This window comes from Fistularia commersonii, chromosome 13 (genome assembly GCF_037954325.1).
Source record: "Fistularia commersonii isolate RoL2024-O1a breed Wild chromosome 13, RoL_Fcom_v1.0, whole genome shotgun sequence".
NCBI lineage: Eukaryota > Metazoa > Chordata > Actinopteri > Syngnathiformes > Fistulariidae > Fistularia > Fistularia commersonii.
The window spans coordinates 5,964,020-5,986,124 of record NC_141296.1 but is presented as its reverse complement, the minus strand read 5'-3'; the positions used below and the strand labels follow the sequence as shown (position 1 = coordinate 5,986,124).

Here is a 22,105-nt window from a genome sequence, read left to right as displayed (position 1 = left end):
GTGTACATGGGTTTTCTTTTCCTGGGGGTACAAACTTCAGTTTGTTCCTCCAGGTTTTGCTTTTGCCCTCAATACAGCAACAACAAAAAGCAAAAGACTCCGGTGATGGCACTCCTGACTCTCAGGACAGGGTTCAAATCCCTGCGGTGTCTTGCTTTTTCAGCTTGCTATGGGAAGATCAGTGTATCATGTGTGGTGTTTTTTTAATAGTCACAGGAAACCCGAAGATGAAGAATGTCAAAGATTATGAACAGAGAGATTTCAAGGTTAAGTGTAATAAGATAAATGCTGTTTAAATAAAGATGTCTGTGCTCCTGCCCACTTTGTTTGCTGTAACTTTTTGATGACCTTAAAAGTGTGTCATGTATCAGACTAATTATTAACTTCTTATATCACTGTCACATCAATGACTCAAGTGCTCAATACACTCCACAGGGCAGAAAGTGAGTGATATTTTAAATGTAGTTGTTTTCAGTAATTTACCTCTGTGCTGTAATCGAATACATATTCTTGTTATGCATATTCTTGCATTATTCTCCTGAAAATCAATAAATTATTCCGTGAGTGTATTTGCACCTTACTGTAGTTTCTTAAAAAAAAGCCCTCTGACAAAAAATGGCAGATTCCAAGCAATTTGACTACATAAGTTTCACATAGTACTGACAGGCAAGGAAAAGCATGAAACTTCAGAAATGAGCTTTTGTCCTTGGAATGATTGCCAGTGAATCATACCACTGCTACTAATCTTATGAGAGGAAAATGTTCCTGTAATATTTAATAAATCAACTTGTAATAAACAACTGAAGTGCCTACAGAACAAAAATTCATATGGTAAAAAAGCATGAACTGAAACAAGAGGGATACATTTCCAAGAGTCTAGAATCAAATCCAACCATTATCCTAAAACCAAGTCAGCAATTGTCATGTTACAGCGGGCATTTTTTCTTTTTTTTGAAAAAAAAAAAAACTGCTTGACCATGGAGCTGACCTTTGACCTCGCACAGAAGATAAACACGGCAATAAAAACCTGTGGAGTATTGCCCGTGGGACTTTTCAACATGTCAGTGTTTATAATCTATTATTCTTAAGGCAATGATGGCTTGAATAATATTTTTTTTGGTTTGTCCAAAGTGGTCAACACAGCAAATCAACCTCCTCCATCTACCCCTATTCTCTGTATCCTCCTCTCTCACACCAACTAACTCCATATCCTCTCTCACTGCATCCATAAATCTTCACTTTGGTCTTTCCCTAGACCTTCTGCCTGGCAGCTCGAATTCCAGTATCCGTATCCAGTATCAATCATATTCACTATCCCTCCTCTGTACATGACCCAACCATCTCAATCTGGCGTCTCTGACTCTCTCCAAAACATCTAACATCTGCTGCCCCTCTGATGGACTAATTCCTGATCTTATCCATCCTTATCACTCCCAAAGAGAGCCTCAACATCTTCATCTCCGCTACCTCCAGCTCTGCTTCCTGTCCTTTCTGTAATGCCACTGTCTCCAAACCATACGACATCGCTGGTCTCACTACTGTCTTGTACACCTATCCTTTCATTTCGGCTATATATATATTCTTTCCTCGTGTAGTACCCCTGACACATTTCTCCAGCCGTTCCAACCTGCTTGAATTGTTTCTTCACCTCTTTTCCACACTCGAGGTTCCACACTGTTGCTCTGGACCGTTGACCCTAAATACTTGAAATCCTGCAACTTCTTGATCTCCACTTCCTGTAGCCTCAGCATTCACACATATATATTCTGAGCTGGCGTAAATAAAATAAATGAGAATGATATATATATATATATATATATATATATATATATATATATATAAAAGAATAAGAATAACTTTATTTATCCTGAGGGAAATTGTTGTGTCAGAGTTTCAAGTAAAACATAACAATAATAAATAATAATGGGAAATTGTATAAACTATATAAAAAAGGGGGGAGAATAAGAACTACAAATAAAACTATAAAGTTTCAAAGTAACAAGTCAAGCTATAAAGTCTTTTAAGGTCTTTAGTATAAAGATTTTACATATCGTAAATGTATATATATATGATATATATATGTGTGTGTGTATATATATATGGTTTTATATATCCTTTCATTTTATATGGTTTTTATATATGGTTTTATATGTATATATATATATATCTATATATATACATAAAAAACCAGCTCCAGTTTATCAAAAACATATCTTTACATTTTATCCACTACATGATTCATAACAATCATTCGCGGAACCACTTAGCGGCAGCATCTTTTCCGCGGAGTCATTTCAAACCCGTACCGTTAGCAAGCTAAAGTTTCCCCCATTACTATTTGTGTCTCTGTGTGTGTTTGATGAGGTGTGGAGGAAAGTGGCGATGTGGTCCTTTTTCGTCAGGGATCCTGTCAAAGACTTTGCTTATGAAATTCTCCCAGACACTCAGGAGAAGTCTGGAATATGGTCCCTGCATCGGGGGAAGCGAAAGGTAATAGCTGGAGAAAATCTCTGATCTTTTGCTAATGTTTCGCACGTTCAGGCCTGCAGTTAGCCGGCTAACATTAGTGACCGTTGAAGTAGCCTCTTTACCTTTCTTATTGTATTACAACGGCGAGACAGCCTGTATTTCTCTATTCTATTTTTCCCAATGTAATAATAGTATCAGTTCAACACGTTTTTACTGATGTACGGCTTTGTTTATCTTTACTCCGGGAGTCGGACACGCAATCATACCTGTCGCCACGTCACCTCGGTTCAGAGGTGTTAACATTTGAAACTGAAGTAGTATTTTAGTATTAAGATTGTCAATCCATCGTGACTGCAGTCTATCTTTGCTGACAGCACGTAATAAAAACAGCTTAAACGATTATCATCCTTCGAATTTCTCGATCTGTGTTGTCAGTGTCATCGTTCCTTTCATCTAAATGACCACTAAGCGTTAGCTTCCTGTTTCAGCATCCTGAAACATGTCAACATATATCTTCACGAGTGGGTGGATGAACATGACACATGGTTTCTGAAAAACAGATCTATGTACCGCTTTCATTTTGTGGTACAAATATGAGATCGGTCTGTTCCGAATGTTACGAGTGATTGTCCTGACTGTTGCTTTTGTGATCACTATTTCATCCTAACAGATATAATCAACCTCATAGACAACAGGGTCTGTGTCTAAGCTCCTGTTTTTTGACTGAATGTTTTCAAGATACCTGTCATTATGCAAACTTCCAAAAGAGTTGCAAATGAAAACAGAATGTTAATGTATCCCATGTTGTTTAAAAATGCCAGAATAATAATACCAACAAACGTCTGTTTTTTTTTCCATGTAGTTTTCTTGTTTTAGTGGATTGAGTGGCACACTTTTGAATGATGAGCCTGTGTTAAGTGGATGCGATGTTTTCTCCTCAGACCACCGGGGAGCCGGTGTCTGTGTTTGTTTACGAAGTGGCTCTGGGAACAGATCAGCAGACCCAGCTGGCAAAGGCTGCCTTCAAGCGTATGAAGACCCTTCGCCATCCAAACATCCTCGCATATGTTGACGGTTTGGAGGTATGTGTTGACTGTCTGGAACCAACTGTCAGCGATACGTACACGCTTGTCCATTTTTCTATCCATGATGTTAACAGGAAAAATTCATTTCTGCTTGAGGGGGCAAAATATCTACCGAACAATATTTTAACAATTGTCTCATCTGGAAAATGTTTTGTTCTCCTTTTGCGTTCAGACAGAGGTGAGTTTAAAAACAGTTTTTTACTTTGTTTAGTCGTCTCACCGTGTAGTATTAGAATTTTTTTACGGGATTTTTACGATATCTCAAATCTGTTGAATTGTTCCATTTCTCTATTCTGTTCCTGTTGATGTAATAGAAAAAAACATATTAAATGGTAGTGGCAATTGTCTGAAAGATTTAAATTACAAGGAAACCGTGTTCAGTGAAATAAAGATAAGTAATTTTGAGCAAAGGCCTCTTATTCATTTCTTGTCCTTTACCTCATTGTTATTGATAGGTTAAACCAGAGCTGTCCACAGCATTTTGACGAGCTACTTTTAAAATGGCATGGTCAAAATGATCTAGTGACGTTAAAAATGCTATATATACACACAGTATATGCTGAGAATGATTAAAATACGCCATATGTTGGTGTGCATTGCAAAACTATATGAATCTATATGGTACAGTACAATTAAAAAAACACTAACTTTTATTGAAGATACTATTTTGAGTTTGTGGTTTGTGCTTCTGTGGCTGCGTTTGCTTTTGAATGCACCTCCATGAAAAATGACTGCTATCCGATTAACTACGATTTTAGTTCGCTCCCTCTTTCCCAGCCTTGCTTTTTAGGGAGAAGTCAGTGTAATAGTTTTAATGAGCAGTTTCAAATAGCCTCTCTTCACCCAGATCCTTCCTTGGAATAGCAATGAAAGATTGACAGATAAAACAAATGCAATTAACATATGTCCTGGTAAATGAAAAAGTATGAACTCTTGGGTCTCTTCCATGGTCTAGCACCCTAAATTATTTTTTTATATCCCTTCTCCAGTAGATATAGACTGGTAGTAACTAGGTCACTTAGCTATCTGGAGTTTTGCAGTAGCTCACTCGTCAGATCATTTGTGTCTGGTGACCCATGTGTTCGAAGATCTTGGACTAGCCACTTTGTACATAGGGAGGATGGATTAATAATTTAGAACTTTTTCTTTAATGCCACAGAATCTACCTTCTCTACCTTTGCAATCTATCAGTCCACAGGGAGCCAAGTATTGGGTATCCCTGGATTAAACCTTTTAGATATTTAAAACAATTCAAGTCCCCCTCTGGTCAAGAATATATTGTGCTTATAAACCAGTTGTATATCTAATAGGGATGCAAAAACCTTTTATAAGTGAGAGGGTAGTTTTTCATATCTAAGCAGGGTGTTATTATACCAGAACATAAAAAGAAATTGCAATTTCTAACACAAATAGGGGTTATGATACAGCTGGATGTGACTTTTTATACTGCTTTAGTCTACAGTTTGAACTATCAGACTGAAGTTCCAGTGAGTGTTTCATAACTATGTGAGTACCAGAGTATAATTTGCATAAGATTAATTTGGCATTTTCTAATTTCATTGGCTCTTGTAGACAAAAGAAGCCATATAGGTGTTTCTAGTTGAGTGGAATAGCTTTGATTTGTACAAGTACTACAAATACATTCTAATGTTGCTGTTTACAGACAGAGAAGAGTTTATATCTGGTCACTGAGCCAGTGACACCCTTGGCTGTCCACTTGAAGGCCCAGGCACAGAGGGAGGGATCGGGTGAACTGGAGGTCTCTTGGGGACTGCACCAGATCGTGGTGAGTATAGAAAGTGGATATAATCTAGGTTCTGGGGTGCAATAGTCAAGCAATTTCTGTCAAACATCTCTTAGAAGCGCTCTCAAACAGACTCTGTGCTCCTACAGAAAGCTCTGAGTTTCCTCGTCAATGACTGCCATCTCCTTCACAACAACTTTGGTGTCTGGGCCATTTTTGTGGACCGAGCCGGAGAGTGGAAACTCGGGGCTCTTGATCACGTTACCCCTGAGCAGGATGACCAAAGCGGGGTGTCACTTCCTGCTCCCAAAGCTGTTTATCCAGACATGGAGAAATATGACCCACCCGAGATGCCCAGTAACAGTGGAGAGAAATGGTGAGAGAGCGAAGCTGGAAAGGAAGAGATATAAGAATTAGGATTTATCAGGCGCCAAAGATGGGAAAACAGGTTTCAGCACATCATGGAAAGATTAATGAAATGTTGTTAATACAATGAAGTTCATGTCTTTGATTCAATTTTTTGGTTGTTGCAGGGTAGGGGAAGTGTGGCGGCTTGGCTGCTTGATCTGGGAGGTGTTTAATGGGCCGTTACCGCGCGCATCCTCCCTCCGGTCGCTTGGGAAGGTACAGCGTCATTGATGATATATGATGTGTTTACACAATAATGTTCTTTAATTGTAGTTACTTATAAAGATTATCTTTGCAATAACCCAAATTTGCACAGACTAAGGTACGCTGGATTTGAGAAACAACCCAAAGTTTACCCATATTTTCTGCTTGTGTATTTTTAAAAAAAATTGTGAAATACTTTTACCATATTCACCATGATTTTTCCATTACATTTTCCTGCTGCCTTACTTGGATGATAAATACAAAAATGGAATTAAAGTAGTCCTATGTAAGCATTTTGAACATATTGTGTTGTGTATCTGTTTCACAATAAAATTATTTATTTTCTCAAAAAATAGATATTAATTTGTATAAAAAATTTATAATTGCATTCATTTTAATCTAAATATTGGAAGCTTCTACTTTCTTGGAAAATAACTTAATTGTTTATAAACAAGTGCATGACAGCTCATTCCTAAGCATTCTTCTTCAAATATCTCCCCTAGGAGAAGATTAGTGTGTTTAGCACACTGTTTTAGAGTTTGTCACAATTCTCTCTGCATTAAATCAAGATGTAGACACTCTTATGTTTCTTTAAGTTTTGCATAAAAATGCTGTCCAGAACCTTCAACTACAACTCTTCTGAATTGGCTATTATTTTACATTTTTTCATCTTAATCCATCACCAATTGTCATGAAATGGAGAATTTACCTCATAAAGAATATCACCATTCACTCTGGGATGTATTGTCCTCTATGCCCACAGATCCCCAAGGCCCTTGTCCCACACTACTGTGAGCTGGTGGGTGCCAACCCACGGGCTCGTCCCAATCCAGCACGCTTCCTCCAGAATTGCAGAGCCCCGGGAGGATTCCTCAGCAACAGCTTTGTGGAGAGCAACCTTTTTCTGGAGGAGATTCAGGTCTGAAGACTGTTAAAAACACATCACTTTCACCTACAACAGTGATTGCCACCACTGGAATCAGTTATTATGAAATCTCATCTTTTAAGTCTCGACCTGAAAAGCATTTTCCCTTTAGCTACAGTCTGCACAGCTTCTGCGCAGATACTTTTAAGCGTTGCTTCATTCTACTTTTGCTTAATCTTCTTAAAATTGCTTAAAAAAAGAAAGCACGAGCAGGAGTTTTATTTCTTTTGCAGTTTCAAGCTAATCCTGCCCTTAGTTATTTTTCACAATTCACAATTAAGAGTGCGGTTTTGCACACGTAATGTACTGAATTGTACATACCTCATTCCTGCGGCACCAGCCTTTCTACCTCCATTTTCTTCACAATATGTTTGGTTGAATGGCACAATAACATAAAGTCATCAGAAAGATTTTTCTTTAATTGGAAATTGCATATCAATGTGATAGTACAACAAAAAGAAATATTGAGCTAAGGGACGTGTTTGGCCTAAATAATCATGCATTCCAACTCAGATAAAGCAGATTATATGCTAACGTATGGTCATCTGTGCATAACATGTCTAAATCTGCCATGATTGGGGAAAAAATAAAATGAAATAATTTTGAATCTTTTGTAGATTAAGGAACCAGCTGAGAAGCAGCAGTTCTTCCAGGATCTAAGTGACAATCTGGACTCTTTCCCTGAGGATTTCTGCAAACACAAGGTCCTGCCTCAACTGCTCACCGCCTTTGAGTTTGGCAATGCTGGAGCTGTAGTCCTCACTCCACTCTTCAAGGTAAAGGCTTCCACTTGCCAGGCAGCTTTGTTTTTTTAGATATTTGACAACCTAATCAGAATCAGAAAAAACCTTGCTGGCCGTATACAATTATTTTAAGTCTGTTAGTGTCAGACACTTTCGGGCTGCTGCGTAAAAGATGGTGCTGGCCATAACATACTCAAAACATTCTGAGTATCATCTGGCAGATGTTGAACAACCTCAGCTGCCCCAGGAAATAGAGACAGCTCTGGCTCTCCTTGTAGATTGTGTTTAGTTTTTTTGTCCTCCACAATGTCCACATCAACCACATGGATGAAAACAGGATGTAGATGACTGGGACCTTCTAAAATGCTCAGTCGGCTCCTTTGTCGAAGGTAAGCTGCAGGGGGTTCTGCTTGCACCGGGAGACAAAAGAGTCACCCCGGTATTCTGACTTATCACCCCTTCTGATATATCCGACCTCCTCTGAGTTATCAGAAAATCTTTGGAGGTGGCAGGTCTCAGTGCTGTGTCTGAAATCGGAGGTGGAGAGGACCGTCCCTTCCAGACGCCCAGTGTTGCAGACCACTCTGTCTGACACACAGTGTTGTAGGCACACAGACTGTGGTCTATCACTGAGATAGTCCACAATCCAGGACACAAGGGAGGCCTCTACCTGAGTTGATAACAACTTAGCACCAAATAGAGATGGTTAGATGGTGATGAATGCTTGAGAGAAGTCAAAGAACATCACTCTCACAGTGTTCCCAGGCTAGTCCAGATGACCAAAGGTGTGATCCAGCAGGTGGGGCAGGCAGAACTCAAAATATTACACTCAACTTAGCAGCTAGATACACATACAGATTATTTTTCAGGGTAACAGCTGTGTTAAGGTCTTTTTGGGAAAAAATCCGCTTCCTGTTATTGTCTGCCAGGTGGGGAAGTTCCTGTCTTCAGAAGAATATCAACAGAAGATCATCCCTGTCATTGTGAAGATGTTTTCCTCCACAGACCGAGCCATGAGGATACGACTACTTCAGCAGGTACTTGGCCTTCAGTCTCCTACAGTTAAAAAAAAAAAAAAAAAAAGATTCACATAATCTAAAAATACTTTTCCTTTGTCTGTGTGTGTCTGTCTCTGCCTTCCAGATGGAGCACTTTATTCAATATCTTAATGAAGCAGCAGTCAATTCCCAGATATTCCCTCATGTTGTTCATGGCTTCACAGATACCAACCCAGCCATCAGAGAACAGACCGTTAAAGTACGTCATATGTGGTCACTAGTCTGATTTAATTCAGGGTAATTTAACAGGGTAAATGCTTAAAGTTTACCAAAAAATTGGTGCTTTTTAGGAACTCGCATATCCATCTCTGTCACTTAAAGGGGGATGAACCCCCTTTTTCTAATGATGTCTAACTGACAAGCTTTTAACTCAGAGGATGAACAGGCAGAGTTTTAAGTGCAGTGGAAATGCTTGAACTGGAGGGCAAAATCCTCATGTCCATAAAAAAAGAATCCAATATAATCAATTTTCAACAGCACTTATTTTCAGAAAGCTCTGTCCGCAAAAGCTGGGAGATTATCATATGTAGATGATGCAATTCTCTCAGTGATTTCACTTTTGTTTTTTGTTACTTGTAACAGGCCTTAGTGCATAGATTTCCTTACATGGTTTGTATTAATTGTTTCATTTGAATCTTATCATATAGATGAATTTGTTTTATAACTTGATGAGTTTGTAACAATCGTCACCCAATACGAATATTATTTTGTCATCACGCGGGCCTTTGCCATACTACTCACAACATACTGAATAATTTCTACAAAGTCGCCGTCTGCTTGCTGAAGGCGTTTCCTCCCTCTCTGTCCCTCTCTCTAGTCAATGTTACTCCTGGCTCCCAAGCTGAATGAAAGTAACTTGAACCAGGAGCTGATGCGACACTTTGCCAGGCTTCAGGCCAGAGATGAACAAGGCCCCATTCGCTGTAACACAACCGTCTGCCTGGGCAAGATCGCCTCCTACCTCAACGCTGGTGTATGCTACTATCACGCTTTGTTTGTTGTTGTTGTTTTTACAAACTTCCAGAACAAAAAAAAAAATCACATTTCAATATTAATACAACTACGGGAATCTTTCTGTTTACAGACACGACAACGAGTTCTCATCTCCGCTTTCTCCCGAGCTACTAAGGACCCCTTCCCAGCTTCCCGATCAGCTGGGGTGCTCGGGTTTGCTGCCACACATAACTACTACAGCGTAACAGAGATCGCCGCTCGCATCTTGCCCACGCTCTGTGCAATTACTGTTGATCCTGATAAGAGTGTCAGGGACCAGGTACACATGACCACAGGATATTTGACTTCATGTCGCTGTAGTCCGAGACAACCAATTTTTTTTTCTTTCTGCATTTAGACTATTTGGTATTATCTTTGAAAATGTTGTGTGATCTTGCTCCTTCTCTATCAGGTGTTCAAAGCCATCAAAAGTTTTCTTTCCAAGCTAGAGACAGTGTCGGAAGATCCCAAAAAGCTGGCTGAAATAGGTATGTAAACATGTACTGCTTGGCAATATGTTTTTTTTATCTTTTTATTTTTATCAATCATTATTCATTGAGGGAGCCTGTGATTGTTCTTATCTGACATTCTCTGGCAATGGCCACTGAAAAATCAAATTTTCTTCTATTCAACCAAGTACTCACAACACTTTTTACTCAATTATGTATGTTTTTTGCAAGAAAACATGATCAACTCAATAATCCTCAAAAAACTCCTTTGCCATCATTAAGAATTTGAGAATATATAAATATTTTCAAAAGTTCCTATACCACTTGACATTAAACCTTAGGGTTCCTAGATAATATTTAACACGCTGTGAACTTGTCACAGACATAAAGAACATAATGTGCTGACATTGAAATATCTTTTTTGTTTGTTACACAGAAAAGGATGTGGCGTCCTGTGCTCAGCCTGCTAATGCCTCTTCTGGTTGGACTGGCTGGGCAGTGACAGGCATGTCCTCGCTTACGTCAAAGCTGATCCGCAATGCTCCCGGGACAGAAGGAGGGGCAGCGGCCGACGGCAGCGGGCCTGCAAGCATCCCTAGCTCTACTGATGCAACTCCTGAACCTGGTATGGTCAAAGAAAATGACATGTTGTAGCACAAGGTTTTCTCGTGCTACCACATGGTAAACCTGATGATCCCAGGGTTTCGGTATAAAGAATATGTGGATAATCTATTGTTAATTAATCACAGTAATCAATGTCAATACATAATCATAAGTCTTTTTTTTTTCCTTTTGCCTACTCCCTTCAGGGGTCACCACAGCAAATCAACCTCCTCCATCTAACCCTATTTTCTGTATCCTCTTCTCTCATCCCAGTTAACTTCATATCTGCTTTCACTACATCTATAAATCTTCTCTAGTTCTCCTGCCTTGCAGTTTCAACCCCATCATCCTTCTACCAATACTGTACATGACAAAGAACATCTCAATCCGGCTTCTCTGACCTTTTCTCTAAAACATCTAACATGTGCTGTTCCTCTGATGGATTCATTCCTAATCCTATCGATCCTGGCTACTCAAAAAGAGCACGTCAACATCTTCATCTCTGCAACCTCCAGCTCTGCCTCTTTTCTTTTCATCATCACTGTTTCTAAGACCATACAGGGTTGCTGGTCTTACAACCGTCTTTTACATTGCATCGTTCCCCTGATACTTTTCTCCACCCCTTCCAACCTGCTTGAATTATTTCTTCACCTCTCCACACTCTCCATTGCTCTGGACTGTTGATCCTAAAAACTTAACAATTATCCCCACTCCCTTATAACCTCACTGTTCCACTCGGGTTCCTCTCATGTACATCCATGTATTCTGTCTTTCTGTAGCTAATCTTCACCTCGGCTTTCAAGAGCACACGGGAGCTGTTTGTTATTCCATTTCTACCTTATCCTGAAAGTACCTATATAGTAGCACTTCGGCATTACACTGTTTTAAAATGGTGAAATGTCACCTAAGTACCCTATGTACATTGAAACGGTGCTTTGTTTACCTTCACAACTTACCACATATTTATTTATTTATTTGTTTGTTTATTTGTTTATTTTTGACATTCATTTCAAGATGAAAAAAATTGACTGACAATTGCCATTTGCCTATTTTCGGCATTTGATTTTGGAAAAGTGTTGTTTAGTATTTCATTTTAAAACTGACTGATCTCCTATCTTAAATTTAGAAAGAAAGGAAGAAGAAAAAAACAAGGAATTGAATTCTAGGAAGAATAGATGGGAAACCTTTATAAGTGTGAAGTCCAGGTGTAGAATTTGGTCCAAAACCAAACACAAATACCCCAACATACTGGAAATTTATGAGCGGGTTCATTCGGTTGTATGTTTTTTAAGTGGGTGCAGGACACCCCCATTCAGCTCTTTTTCCTTGTTTTTCAGGCTCAGAGGATAAAAGACCACCTGCACTTGTGGCTCACCCTGGTACTTCAAGCCACACCAACCAATCACAGCAATCCCTAGAAGTGACTGAACCTGATGATGAGACACCAGGAGAGAAATGGGATGATGAAGAAGCCTGGGGGAGTTTAGAGGTGAGATTTCAGCACTTCACTTTGATACTAAACAATTGTGTGTATGTATTGTGTACCATGGTTACAATTTTACTTCTCATTAACTGTTTACACCTTCTCAATAAGGATCCAGAGAAAGCTCTAACAGAAACTGATGACTGGAATACTGACTGGTCAGGAATGTCATCATCCAGAAAGAAGGCCAGTGGCAGAGGAGTATGTTTTTATGTATAAAAATAAATAAAAAATAGCTTTATTTAAATGAACGCCGTGCTGCCTCAGTCAAAATAAAATCAAAACTAGGCAAAAGCAAATCAAATTGACCTTTTCAGTATGAAACATTTTTATCTCTTGGGTTCATTTCAATATAATTTTTTTTATAGGATGCCCGGTCATCCTCCTCCATGGCGATGAAAAAGCAGAGCTCTGACTGGAGCAGCTCCGGCTGGGACGCCGATGACAGCTGGTCCAATGAGAAAGAGGGCCAGGGTCAGAGTTCAGCTGGTGAAGAAGGCTGGGGCAATGACTGGGGAGAGGAGGATAGTGACTTGGCATCAGTGGATAAAGCCCTGCCTGAAGGGGTCCGCTTAGCCAGCGAATACAACTGGGACACCAACAAAGGCACCAGTCAGAACGATCTTTTTGCCAGCGTGTCACAAAGGAACACCGCCAGCAGTGTTACCACGGTGAGGAAGGACTAGGTGGTACCACAACACAAGTGCAAATGGGGAGAATTTGTTTTTGGCAACGTGAAAAGCTTCAGGACCCATGACTCTTGAATGTTATCAACTAATTTTCCTCACTGAACCTGTTAGAGCTGCTCTTTTAATAGTGTTTCAAATTGTCATCATTTTATATTCAAACACAAATTAATCTTCCGCTACGGAAAGTTAAGACCCATAGTGGACATTACATGGTTTTCTGTTTATGGAGGTAGAGAAAGAGAAAACTAGGGTTAAGATCATTGTACAGTATCTTATTTTTTTATTTTTCTTCCTGTCAATAATATTTTTGTTATTTACATTCACACAAGATGCAGCAGCTTCTCTTAACAAACAAGGCAGCCCCCCTATTTTAAACAGATTGTCGGGCTGACCAGGAACACTTGGCTCTACATCTAAAATGTAGGGTTAGCTTTTTTGATGTGGTCTTATTTTCTCACATGATTTCATTTATATCTTTTTTGATCTTTGGCAGAGGTGATAAACATGTCACTGAAATGGAGACATGGTTAATGGCTTTTTAATCTTTCAGTGTTTGAGTACCAAGACTAAAATAACAGTTTATTCAGGATTTTGAAAGGGAAATAGTTTCTTAGTGGCTTCTTGATGATAATGCTATAACTCCTTATATTACACATGAAGGTGGCTGTTGATGCAGCCTCAGGCGTATGCACAAAAACAATTAGCACTTGAAATATACATAGCTCGCAGAAAAGTAAAGCCGAGTGCAGTCGTGGATGGGCAGTTTAATGAAGCGACCGTTGTGTTTTGTCGCTTCAGGCTACAGATGGTTGGAGTGCAGAGGCAACAGGAGACTGGGGTACAGAGGAGAGCTGGGAGTCAGTGGATGCAAGCCAAGGTAAGTCTCGCTTATCTGTTCAGCTTTATTGTATTTATTTATCTTTTGGTAATGCGATTATTACTTTATTTTGAAGGGAGTTGTCTTAGCGCTGGTGATGTGTGCATTTGTGGTAGTCCATTTGCATCACCTGGGTATTGGCAAAATTGAACCTGGTGAAAAGTGTCTATTTTCCCATATGCTGACAGGAGTGTATTTATATTGCCCCTCATTATTTAATTTTTATCATTCATCCATAATGATAATATTAAATCAGGACCGCCTTTTTCCTGCTTTTGTCTATAAATAGGTGGAATATGTGCATGTCAGCTGTATCTAATGATGGCATGAGTGAATTAAACATTGATCTCACAAATGGAGGACATCTCATGGTTTTGAGAGAGGTTGTGTCTCTTCTCCCCAATCTGTGGATTACATTCTTGAATTGCAATTTGACTAACTTTTTTTTTGCCCAAATCGAAAGTAAATATTTCGTCTTTTTTCATTAAATGCACAAAATGAAGTTATTGCTTCACTCCCCTTTTTCTCTCTGAACGGTCACATCCTGCCTGTTTTTCAAGCAATGCATTGCTTGTCTCAGTTTCTTTTCAAAGACATAAATGACAATTTACGTGGGAATACAATAATTGAGTCTCTATGTGAACAAACCATACTCAGTGTACAATAAAACACTGTTGGCTAACATACATATTTTAGCATGGTGGTCATCTCCTGCTCTCAATACTTTTTGCTTGGACCTGTGGTTTTGTGTTTGTCCACCAGGTCTCAGCAAGGCCGAGCTGTCCAAGAAGAAACGAGAAGAGAGAAGAAAAGAGCTTGAGGCAAAACGGGCAGAGCGCAAAGCTGCTAAGGGTCCTCTCAAACTAGGAACACGCAAACTGGACTAATAGGGTGACAGAGGGAGACACATGAACTGCATTGACCCATGGAGGCTTGATTTATTTTTATTTTTTCCTCTCAAATAAAGAACCAGAGAGAATTGTCAGAACTGGAGAGTCCCTCAAAAGAAGATGAGCTGTAGAGCACAGTCTATTGCTCTATAGATAAACTTTGAGCTCTCAGCTGTTCTTCACAAAAGCATGGAGTAGCAGACGAGTGTTTATAAATGCTCTACAGTTTGCAAAAAGAAACCTGAAGAGACATTAAGTAAGTCCAGATCAGCAAACTTTTTTTTTTTCTACCGGTATGTGGTCCATTTTTGTTTTTCCTGTTTTGAATACCCAAAAGGTCGCGAACAGCAGCTGTAAAGTAAATGTATATAACTGGTGCATCTTAAATGATATGAAGAAATGATCCTTTTTATATAATGATAAATACATAAATATATATACACACACACCCATATATATATATAAATTTCAGAATTAAGCATATTAATACAGTATACTGAATGTTTTTCAGTACACCTGCAAAGAAACACCGTGGATATGAATATGTAGCTTCAGTCAGTAACACACAGTTTAACTTGATCCATGCATGCCCATGTGTCTTTGTGAGGCTTCACAGTAAATCTAATGGTCCAGAATTAGAATTACATGTTCGCACATAGAACACTGAGGTACCTACAGGGACACCGATCTTTAGCTGAACGGCATCAAATTCTACAGAACTCTGGAAATAAAGAAAGGCTGTTCTGTTTTAAAATGGAAAGTTCCTTTTTGTCTCCGCTACTGTAAGTGTGCTGTGATGGTCAAGGTTTTTGACTCAACATTGTCCTTTTCTTTTAATTTATATTTTAATTAAGTCCATGGTTCTATAAAAGACTGCAGATATAGAATTCAATGAAATAGATTTTAAAAAGAAATGTATCCCCAGTGGTTATCTTTGAGGGTTTGGGGTTAAAAGATTATTTTACTCTTGCATATGTGCCTTTAGTTAAATTGCAGATGTCTTTAGGTGCATATCCAAAATTGAAAAAAAAAATGGAGATTGTGTTTTCATGCATTTTTGTTGTGAATTCCCACATTGCCTACCTATTGCATATAGCATTGTTCAATCAGCACAGTACTGGAAAATGAAGTGGGTAGAGATGAGCTGGCCAGCGCCACTAGAAGTATATAAATGTCCTGGTTTAAGAGGGTACTACAGTAGGCTGCACTCACCTTAGTGAAACCTTTCTTGAACATTGAATCCAAATCATGTAGCATGTGAGCTGTTAAACAATAAAAAAGTGTATATATATATATATATATATATATATATATATATAAAAGAAATACATATAACACTTATCTACTTTAAAGGACTACATTTTTGATTCTTCATAATGCCTGACCAATTTCTCAAAGTCAAATGCAACGCATGGTAACTGTTATGAAGGAGCATCTACCATTTTTGGCTACTGCTGGTACTGCTTTTTGGATTTTTGCAGGGTTTACTTTCTTTAATAAAATATGTTACATGAGATGGATTTATTAACGTAAATACATAGCCAGTGATATTGAGTTCTCTGGGTTTCCATCTATCCCATTCTTGTCAAGAGTCCCTTTGATTATTTTACATAAAACAAGAGATTGGAAAATATATGAATATGCGCTTTTGCTGATTTTACATTTGGAGATCAAAATAAACGGTGGTGTATTTGTGCAAAAATTTATTTTTGAGAGGGGATTGAGCATTCGTCCAAACAGATACTAAGTGACAAATTAAATGTATGAAAAGGTTTCAAGGAAAAATATTCTTTTGGAATTGATTGCTGTGTCATTTGCTCAACCATAAATTAGTAACCACATTTTCAAGGCCTTGACCAAGATAATGTAGGTTCTTCTATTGAATGTGGACCTATTTTGACACACTTGCAAATACTGAACCTTTATCCCACATGAGTATGTTACCAAAGCTTTTAAACAAAAGTAAGGTGAAAGCCAATGGTTAAGTTTGCAACCATTGATCAAGATAATGGCCTCTTGACAACTTTCTGACAAAAGCCGCATTTCCAGACATGAGGCAGTATTGGTCTTAGAGAATTTGATATGTTTCAAGCAATGTTATGTATTGTATTTTGAATGCAAACTGTCTGCAGAGGAAATCCATGCCTCAGAATGCACAGACAGGACATGTGCCAGATATAATGCGCTGTTCAGTATTATAAGCCTATTGTTGCAACTGGATCGGCTTATGTTTCGCATGATGTTTGGTCTCATCCAAGTAGCTTCTTTGGTTCACATGGAATGGGGGAATATAATGACCAGGGTGACTTGGAAAAAACTCGGAAACTCAAGATGATAGATATATGACGAAATCCTCATTTAATTATATCATGAAAAACGACGGCCCATGCACCGTGTGGACTCGTTAACATGGAGAATTCCTCACGAGTGGAACATGCAGGAGGTGTGTAGATACAGTATGCAATCTATGTAATGGTATCAAGCTCATACAAGAAGAACTTTTACACAATAACAAATGTTATTCTGATGAAAGTTTTATTTATAAACAAATTCAATGGAAATTTATGACACTTGTAAGTTTGTCCAGTACATTTTCGGAATGAAGAGATTCAAATACCCTCTAAAAATTCCTAGTCTTTTTTTTTGTTACTGAATGATTATGAGTCAGTAAGGAATAACATAGTCAAAGAGCACTTTTTTAAGTCAACTTTTACACAATAACAAATGTTATTTTGATTAAAGTTTTATTTATAAACAAATCAAATGGAAATTTATGACACTTGTAAGTTTGTCCAGTACATTTCCCGAAAGTAGAGATTCAAATACCTTATAAAAATTCCTAGTCTTTTTTTTTTGTTACTGAATGATTATAAGTCATTAAGGAATTACATAGTTTAAGGGCACATTTTGAAGTCAACTGACGCACTGCAGCTACATATAACTGTGTGATTCCTCATTTTTGCTTTTGCTGCCTCCTAACATTTTTGCCAAAGCCAAAACACCAAACACCAGCCCAGCAGTCGCCCCTACTGCCAAGACTGCTTGTCCTGCCTTTTGTACCTGCAGAAAAACAAACCTCTGTCAGTGAGGGAAAGTCTCCTTGATGCCCAAAACACCTCTGACAACCCTTGAATATCACTTGAAGGGAACAGTTTTCAAGAGACGGTGGCTTTTTCTTTTCTCTTGTATTCATCAAGAGGCCAGAAAAAGGTGAGTTTGTAGCGTTTTTGGCATGATTAATATCCCAAACACCATTATCATTTACATTTAACATTTATTGTGAAAATATATTTTCATGAGCTACTTCGTGAAAATCCTTTGACATACCTGTCTTGACTCTGCTTTTCCATAGCGCAGGTCATTGACAAAGTGCTCACAATTCCTCCTGACCACACAATAAGGCAGTCTCCTTCCCACCAGCTCACAGGCCTCCTTCACGATGACACGAGCTGGACGAGGTTCATACTCTCCATCCAGTTTGTTGCTGATTTCCCAACGGTCAGTTCCCACCACAACCCACAGATCCTCTTTCTTCACCAAGGCCACGTCAGACAAGACAGACATCATGCTGAAGACACCTGCACCCGCAACCTCAGCTATGGACAGGTGAGAATCAGACACGATAAATGTAAATTCTTCTGAGTTTTGTGCGGTTTATGGTCAAGTGGAGGTCGTTTATCATCCAAACCACTACTCTGATTCTGAAATGTGAAATATCTGTAAAATACATTGTGTACATACTGATAAATAATTGGAAATAAACCTTGGTGGGAGTGATACTCACAGGGCGGTGCCAAGTGAACAACAGATCCATTACCAACATACAACGCCCAGTGTTGATAAGTGCCACGGTAGATCTCTATCAGGTCTCCGGGCTTTGGTTTCACATCATACTAAGAAAAACAGAGAGGAAGAAAAAACTCTAACAAAATACATAGAGGCAAATCAACACAGGCTCAACATTAATTCTGTTAAATGACAAATTGATTACTTTATTACTTTATTTACACAGAGTAATTTGTTTAGCCAATCTAAGCAGTGACGTCATTCTTACCAGCGTTGGTGCCATGAGGACGGATTGTACCACTTTTGGAAGTCAGAATGTGATCTTTGGTTTAATAGTCCTATTGAAACGAGTGTAACTGTATTGTTATGGCGCTGTGAATTAAAAAAAAAAAGTGACACTTACGTAACATTAGACAACCAACAAATCCGTCGTTGTACACTCAGCATCCGTCGATAAATGAGCTGGGGATGTTATTTTCGTTGTTGTTGTTTTTTTTTATAATTTTTTTAAGTCATTTCCCAGCAATAATGGGTAATTCGTAGATGTCGAGGTGAGAAATTGTCATTTTAATGCGTCACCAATTCTCCCCCCCAGAAGGAGTATGGCTAGGGTTAGCTTGAATAACTACAGGTTGTTGTTTTTTTTTAGCTTAAACAACACATACTGTACATTGGATTAAATACCTTGGAGTTACCGAAAAATTGAAATAGATAAAATCAAATAAAACTTACCTGAATTTTTTGACACCGAAGAGCACCTCAGCTCTCTTAAGCTGAGCTTCCCCGCCGCCGCCGCTGCTTGGCCTCCATTCAGCTCCCATTTCAAAATAAAAGCCTTATTTTCCATCTGAAGGCCTCTGAAAGGGACCTCCTTATGACCACAACCACCACCGCTGTTATTATTGTTAGCATAAATGCCATTTTTGTTGTTTGCATAAAAACGAGCAGAAAAACATTAAATTCAAACAGGGGGTTGGCAAATTAGAGCCCATTGGTCTTTTTAATCTGGCCCGCCAAAGATTTGTACAGAATTCATACTTGATGTGAATGATTGGATCAATTAATGTGGGAGCTCAAACAGGAGGTTATTTCATTTTTTGAGCTACTTGACAATTTTCCTGAGTTGATATGACACAGTTTGGCTCTGTGACTTAGCCTTTATTGTGGACTTACTGACACATGGATGAGCTCGATGTGAAGCTGAAAGGGAAAAACCGTTTTTTGCATGAAATGCAAGCAAACGTCAGAGCCTTCAAAACCAAGCTGGTTTTATATTCAAAGCAAATTACATTACATTACAGTCATTTGGCAGATGCTTTTAGCCAAAGTGACTATCAAAAAGTGCAATTCAGTCACTGAAGATCCGAAGTACTAGTAGTTGGAAGTCAGAAGTGACCGCTCAAACAAATAGCCATCTCAGAACCATATACATACATACAGTCATTTCATCCTTTTTTTTGTGTCAGACGATTCTGATATGTCCTGTTAACAAATGAGTTTTTTTTATCTGTATAGTATCTTATGGCGACCCGGCCCGTCTGTCAAATTTTAACCCTCTCCAGGCAGATGTTGCAGATTTGCGACAGCCAAATGCTACTTAGCTAATTACGCCACAACTTAATTTGAGCCTGAGAGGGTTAAAAGACAATGCGACCCCTGAGCCAAAAAGTCTGCCCACCCCTGAGTTAAAATGTCTGTGGAGGTTCTCGGTCATCCAGGTCATGGGCAGACCAGGTCACAATCCCCTTTTATTGCTGGAAGATGTCTCACTTCTCGTTTGAGAGGATGAGGTGAACTGAAGAAGCCTCTTGGATGGCAGGTTAAATGTCCTCAAGGGAGGAAAATCAGTTCCTCTTTCCATTAGGAGAAAGATGTTGACAAGTATTGTATTGAGACCCTGCGGTGAGTAAGTGCAGCAGCAAGCAAAGAGAGCAGAGGAGTCATGTCTTCGAGGATAATGCCCATTAATTTATCATTCAACATTCAACAAATCCTGAGTGGTATTTTACACAGCGAACACTCGCTTGTGGTGCCTCCACATTCTGTCCTTGTGTTGTGTGAAAGCACCAGTGCATTACCTGTGCGCCCATGCAGGACACACATATAAACACAGGTGTTGAAACTACAGGAGGCCAGCAAAGTTCTAAGTGATTAAAACAAATAATCCAGGTGGAAGATGTGAAAATACCCCTCAAATTATTCCAGTTTCTCCAATTTTTATGTTAAGGTCAGGTGGGATCTTTACCTATCCTCAATGGCCGCAGGAGCTGTAAATGATTTTTTTTTGTTCCTCCCCAAAAACATCTGATTGCCTGAATGTGAAATTGAGCTGTTTGGTGATCGAGTTAGAGTGGACCGAAGGTACCGAAGCAATAATGTGTGATTTTCACTGCCATTTCAAGCTACAACATATGAACAACTGAGTTTTTGTCGATGAGATTGTGGTTTTTATACGGGGGGGTTTGAAAAAGAAATAGTAGAAATATAGTTAAAAGAAGTGATGAAAAGAGGTTAGTGGAAACTGAGCAAAGGATCAGAATCAAAGCGGAGGCTTTATTGTGAAGGATTAAACATTATTTCTGTCACTCCTTCATTTGACCACTCCCTTATGGTTCAGCAAAACAGCCTCCTCTCCCCTCACTCTTTTCTGTATCCTCTTCTCACACATGAACAAACTTAATGCTTAACGCCACACAAGCCTGCAATACAACTGGTCCAGCTCAATTCCAGGAAAAAAAAAGCATATTCTTGCATTATTCTATAAATGTGATTCCTCGAGTGTTTTCTTTGCAACTTAATGTAGTTTAACAAAAACAAACCCTCTGAAAAAAGGAAAATTGACAATAAAATTGATAATATTTATATTACTACACATTCTCTCTACGACACATCTTCCTCTTATTTCCACAATTATTTCCTTTTCAAGGCACCTCTGTTTTTTTATATAAGTGTGTAAAATTTTGCACTAGATTGTCCTGTTATATCTTGTACCTATTTCCTACTCATTCTTCCAAGCTGATTTGAAATTTTAATTTCTCCACTGTGGGATCAATTAAGTCAACCCTATCCTATCCCATCCTTTATCTTCTAATCAAAACATTGTAGCGAGTCACGAATGTTTGGGTTTATGTTGATGCTTGTTTTCTGTGTGATTTTGGGGCTCCTGGGAATTTTGTAGGTTTGGTTTGGGGTGCAAGGAATTCTGTTTTGTTTCTTTTTTACCTTGGATTGAGCTGGAACAGTTAGTTGCATTGCAAGCTCAAGTGGCGTGGCTGTGGCCAACAACAGCTATTTCTTATTAAACGGACGTTTTACTGTCAACCAGGTGTTTTCCTTGACTAAAACATTACAATGTATAAAGTTACTAACCAATTTCTTAATGACAAAGATGCACACACAAAAATGCCATTTTATCTCATTTGTTTTTATTTCCTGTATTGGCTTGAAAGGTATGAGTTTTTTCAGTGGTGGGCCGTCAGGGCCTGCAAGGCCTTCTCTGCTGGCCCAAAAAAATATCTGAATCACAAACGTTAATTAAAATTTGTCCATGAAAATGTATTAAGTATTTCCAAATGATCTGTTCACTTCCTTTCATAGCTTTTCTCCTGGTTGTGCCGCTTCCAGACATGCATTTTCATACCAAAGCTTTTAATCAATCACATTTCAGCCCTTATCTGTTGCCAGGCAGGGTCAAAGTCA

At 38.7% G+C, this 22,105-nt stretch overlaps 2 protein-coding genes across 2 annotated transcripts; one reads left to right on the top strand and one right to left on the bottom strand.

The window, feature by feature from the left end:
- Window positions 1-2,331: 2,331 nt before the first annotated feature.
- On the top strand, window positions 2,332-17,120 carry scyl1 (SCY1-like, kinase-like 1). The gene is made up of 18 exons (XM_086157907.1): window positions 2,332-2,490; window positions 3,411-3,551; window positions 5,218-5,340; window positions 5,448-5,674; window positions 5,832-5,922; window positions 6,674-6,829; window positions 7,453-7,611; window positions 8,508-8,615; window positions 8,722-8,835; window positions 9,454-9,609; window positions 9,721-9,909; window positions 10,042-10,117; window positions 10,515-10,703; window positions 12,019-12,170; window positions 12,276-12,365; window positions 12,533-12,835; window positions 13,652-13,730; window positions 14,493-17,120. Exons 1-18 carry the CDS (start codon window positions 2,383-2,385, stop codon window positions 14,615-14,617), a joined length of 2,586 nt encoding a protein of 861 aa, XP_086014033.1. The 5' UTR covers window positions 2,332-2,382; the 3' UTR covers window positions 14,618-17,120.
- A 16-nt stretch (window positions 17,121-17,136) lies between these two features.
- On the bottom strand, window positions 17,137-19,286 carry LOC147227727 (phospholipase A and acyltransferase 3-like). Its single transcript, XM_086157909.1, has 5 exons — window positions 19,139-19,286; window positions 18,675-18,778; window positions 18,405-18,513; window positions 17,948-18,216; window positions 17,137-17,680 (listed from the first exon to the last, which is right to left on the bottom strand). Exons 2-5 carry the CDS (start codon window positions 18,687-18,689, stop codon window positions 17,552-17,554), a joined length of 522 nt encoding a protein of 173 aa, XP_086014035.1. The 5' UTR covers window positions 18,690-18,778; window positions 19,139-19,286; the 3' UTR covers window positions 17,137-17,551.
- Between the last annotated feature and the right edge of the window lie 2,819 nt (window positions 19,287-22,105).